This window comes from Stigmatopora nigra, chromosome 13 (assembly GCF_051989575.1).
Source record: "Stigmatopora nigra isolate UIUO_SnigA chromosome 13, RoL_Snig_1.1, whole genome shotgun sequence".
In the NCBI taxonomy this organism is placed as follows: domain Eukaryota; kingdom Metazoa; phylum Chordata; class Actinopteri; order Syngnathiformes; family Syngnathidae; genus Stigmatopora; species Stigmatopora nigra.
The window spans coordinates 12,620,810-12,625,809 of NC_135520.1; the positions used below are offsets into that span (position 1 = coordinate 12,620,810).

A 5,000-nucleotide genomic window follows, 5' to 3' on the forward strand; every position below is an offset into this window, starting at 1 on the left:
GACGAGAAGCAGAGACGGGGAGCGAGACGAGAAGCAGAGACGGGGAGCGAGACGAGAAGCAGAGACGGGGAGCGAGACGAGAAGCAGAGACGGGGAGCGAGACGAGAAGCAGAAACGGCGAGCGAGACGAGAAGCAGAGACAGGGAGCGAGACGAGAAGCAGAGACGGGGAGCAGAGACGGGGAGCGAGACGAGAAGCAGAGACGGGGAGCGAGACGAGAAGCAGAGACGGGGAGCGAGACGAGAAGCAGAGACGGGGAGCGAGACGAGAAGCAGAGATGGGGAGCGAGACTAGAAGCAGAGACGGGGAGCGAGACGAGAAGCAGAGACGGGGAGCGAGACTAGAAGCAGAGACAGAGAGAGAAGCAGAGACAGGGTGAGAGAAGCAAAGAAAGACAGAAGCAGAGAGAGAGAAGCAGAGAAAGACAAAAGCAGAGACAGAGACAGAGAAGCAGAGACAGACAGAGAGAAGCAGAGACAGAGACAGAGAAGCAGAGACAGACAGAGAGAAGCAGAGACAGACAGAGAGAAGCAGAGACAGACAGAGAGAAGCAGAGACAGACAGAGAGAAGCAGAGACAGACAGAGAGAAGCAGAGACAGACAGAGAGAAGCAGAGACAGACAGAGAGAAGCAGAGACAGACAGAGAGAAGCAGAGACAGACAGAGAGAAGCAGAGACAGACAGAGAGAAGCAGAGACAGACAGAGAGAAGCAGAGACAGAGAGAGAGAAGCAGAGACAGAGAGAAGCAGAGACAGAGAGAGAAGCAGAGACAGAGAGAGAAGCAGAGACAGAGAGAAGCAGAGACAGAGAGAAGCAGAGACAGAGAGAAGCAGAGACAGAGAGAGAAGCAGAGACAGAGAGAGAGAGCGAGATGGAGTGAGTCAGGGAGCGGGTCAGGGAGCGGGTCAGGGAGCGGGTCAGGGAGCGGGTCAGGGAGCGGGTCAGGGAGCGAGTCAGGGAGTGAGACACAGACACCTGATGTGAAATGTTTGGGCAAGAACCAAGCAAGCAAGCAAATTTCAATAGGAACAAATTTAGGTGTGCATTTTGCGAAACAATATTGGTTTGATTCCCGAAAATGTTACCTGCTTAGATATTAGCTTTAGGGGATACAGTTCAACATGAAAAAATATGCTATGCGGGGGGAACATGGAAATCGAGCTGCATCAAGGCACCTCAACAAAACCCATACTTCGATTGTGGAAGGACCCGGAAAATTTGCTTCCGCAAGTAACAAAGACAACGCTAAGATTCCGCAGATATCAGGCGAACAGCTCGGAAATAATAGATGTCCGATATTGTACAAACACTGGTAGGCCCATGTGAGTTACGGAAGTGGACCCATTTGTGTACTTTGGATAGGGATCATGCTGCATGCTCCAAAGGCGCTTGAGTTCGAGCGCACTAACTTATTGACATAAATGATATAAACAAATATACAAAAACCACAGAAATCAGAAAGGGGCAAATACTTTTCCCCGGCACTGTATATCGATAAAAGTAAACGTTTAATAAATGACTCAATTTTTTTCAAATGAAAGTAAACATATAAAAAATTTAAAATCAATAAATTTTATTTACGAAGTATTCGTACTTCAGTCAAAGTTTTGCGCCTCCTTTTTTAAAATATGTGCAAACACCTCCTTTTACTTTGAAAAAAGTAACTTGTTTTGTCTACTACAGAGGACAACCCGAACAGCTTGTGCCCTGCACTGCTTCAACCCGTGGAGCTTCCGCTGACTTCTGCCCCTCTGCCCGAATCACTGCAGCCCCCGGAGCCTCGCAAGGATGAGGTCTCAGAAGAAAACGGCCACACTCTGGCTCCTCCCCCGTTGTTGCATATGAAGGCAGGCGGGACACAAGTGGACCACGCTACCCCTGCAGAAACGCCGGCGCACAATGGCACGGCAACTCGGGGAGAAGAAAAGTCCTGGAGGCCTATGCCTAGGTTGGTTCCACTTGGCCTGCGTGGGCTTTCGCCCACATGACAATGTCACAAGAATGGACACTTGGTTGAATGGACCTTGGGGAATGATTGCTTAAATGTTGTTTCTAAAGTTTTATTTTTCTACTTTGTAATTACATAATGGGTGTCCACAACACTTATTTAAATAAAGTTTGATCAGACTTGTTCTTGAACTTATTGCAAATTTCAAGGTGTAAAGTCAATATAGTTTGGCTGACAACAAATATCAAGGTAAAGACAATAGATTGGTTGTTCCAAAAACTGCAACCACAAATATTCTGTATTTATTTGAGGGTTTGAGTAATCTTCGATACCTCAGTTAGCAGGAAGTGGATTGCTTGGTTGTGCTGGTCCATGAGCGGCGCTGGTTGATCGATGGGGGCGCTCGAGTCTATAGGGGCTGGGCCTGTGATTGGATGACAGCCGCAACCAGCCACCAGTCCGTGACCAGACTTTTATTTGTTTGATAAAAATGACCATCTAAAGTATTTCAACATTGCAAGTTCTCCCAGAGAGGATGAAGGTTCATTGGACGCCTATGACAGTCAATGGCAGCAGCCGATGTGTTTAAGGAGTGCTCTTTTTGATATTTTGATAATAGATATTCAGATATTAAACTCTCATGAATGGTTTCAATAGTAGATATTTAGATATCAAACTCATGAATCAACAGTAGATATTTAAATATTAAACTCATGAATATAATTTTGAGAGCTGGTTTCAACAGTACTTAGATATTAAACTCTCTCATTAATCAGCACTAGATATTTAGATATTAAACTCCCATTAATCAACGGTAGATATTTAGATATTAAACTCTCCCATGAATTAAATGTACATATTTAGATATTAAACTCATGAATAGAATTTTGAGAGCTGGTTTCAACAATACTTAGATATTAAACAGTTCTTAGATATTAAACTGTACTTAGATATTAAACTGTACTTAGATATTAAACTTTCATGAATCAACAGTAGATAATTACATATCAAACTCAAAATCAACAGTATTTAGGTATTAATCTCATGAATCAACAGTAGATATTTCGATATTAAACTCATAAATCAACAGTAAATATTTAGATATTAAACTCTCATGAATCAATAGTAGATATTTAGATATTAAACTCTCATGGATAAAATTTTGAGAGCTGTTTTCAACAGTAAACTGTCACCATTTGACCGGCGACCAAAAGACTGGGTGATAGATCTGAAAATACAACTTCAGGAGCAGGTTAAGAAAGAGTGAGATAAATTTAGTAGGAAATAGGTTTATGATAGGTTTATTAATAATTACACCTCTATAATTATCAATCACTGCAGGCAGACATCTTATTCAATTATTGACATTTAATTAAATAAATTGCATCTCTGGTTACAACCTTATAAGGGTCGATACATCAAGACTTCCTCCCGATCTCCAAAGTATCTCCCCGAACAGTAATTTCTCGTACGGCTTTAAAGCCATAAATTAAAACAATTACAAGTTTATTGATTAATCCAACATGCATAAGCAAAACGACATCTGTAACTATAATAACAATTAAGGTATTTAATAATAATGGAAAGAGGAAACTGAAAACAAACTCCATTTGAATCAAAACAATCACGCCTTCATTTGGCATAACAATTACCTAAAGAAGCGCGAAGTGCGTCACGATGTAGGAACACTATGTGAGTGTTCCTGGAAGTGATTGATATCCATCTGCTGATAGCAAGAGTTCTTGACGACTCTTCGCTACGAACTCAGATCAACAGTCCTCAGAGCCTGGGACTGGGTGAGATGTCAGATAAACAGTCCTTGTGAGAGGACTAGGTGACTGGTTACGACCCCGAGTTCTCTTCGGACAATTTGAAGAATGGTTTAACAAAGAAATGATGAAATACACACATAATACCGCTCAGTCTGTCGTCCTCGCAATTCTCCCTGAATGATCAGTGGGTCAGTCTTTATATAGGAAAACGGCATAGTATGGTTTCTATGACAACGACCAAACTGGGCAAAGTCTGATCAATCAGTGACAGGTCTCCATGACAACGACCAAACTCGGGGCAAGTTTCTTATGACAACGATGTTCTATACTTACAAAAACTGATACAATATGAACAAGCAATTGCCATGCAACGTTGTCATTTTTTCTTAATGTTATCTTACAATTCCCTCCTGTTGTAAGTATAAAAACATTGGAACTTTGTTTGTTAGCGAGGCTACTTTAGCAAAATTCTTCACAAATTATTTCGAACTGGAGTTTAGACTGACCAGAAGGGAGCGAAAACCTTCACGCAGTTGAGGGAAAATTGCTCCCTTGACATCCCGTTTGGGAGGATCGCCTCATAGTCTGGTGTCTCAGAAAAGGAAAGACATAATCAGTGTCAGACAGTAAGCAACATCATTTGGCAAACTAACCAAGTCGGATCACCATCCCTCGATGAGGCAACGTCGTCGAGAAAGGGCAGCTGCCACACCGAAATTCCGAGCCACCAATTGTATCTCTCTACTCTAAAACCGATGCTGCTAAAAACAGTCAAAACAAAGCACATAGTCCTGTTTCTTTTTTTTGACAGGAGTTATATAATCTATTTGCCCCACTTGACCACCATAAGCCAAAACATAGATCAGTGACGCAGTTTTTCTTGGACAATGGGCACACCATGTCTCATCTGCCCCACCCAGATTCAGACCATCCCCTGTAAGGTTCAAACAGGTAAATTTAGCACAGAGGAAAAATTGGCTTGTCATTCACTGCTTTCGTAACAGGATAGACACTGTTTCAATATTTTTCCCTTTTCTTTACAAGTAGGACACTTCTTTTTCTTTTGTAAAAACACTTTACCCAAAGAATGGTGATTGAGGGAGTGATTATATCCGATTGGATTTTCCCTCGTCTGGTTGTTTGTTTGAACCCTTTATCAGAAGGTTTAGTCTCAATTGAAACATTTTCACCTCTTTTGCATATGGAGACAATAAAAACAATATGAAAAGTTCCCTATGGTTTATGGCACTGCTCCCTGATCAATAATCTTTCCAATCAA

General features: G+C 42.0%; 1 protein-coding gene across 2 annotated transcripts in view; it reads left to right on the plus strand.

Annotated features, from left to right (window-relative positions):
• The window catches only part of LOC144206089 (MAX gene-associated protein-like), a 50,773-nt gene extending 48,629 nt beyond the window's left edge, over nt 1-2,144 (plus strand). For both annotated transcript variants that reach the window (XM_077730819.1, XM_077730821.1), the window contains exon 21: nt 1,685-2,144. In XM_077730819.1, the coding sequence (XP_077586945.1) occupies nt 1,685-1,989 (305 nt within the window). In that variant the 3' untranslated portion in view covers nt 1,990-2,144. The remainder of the gene's footprint in view (nt 1-1,684) is intronic.
• The last annotated feature ends 2,856 nt before the right edge of the window (nt 2,145-5,000 follow it).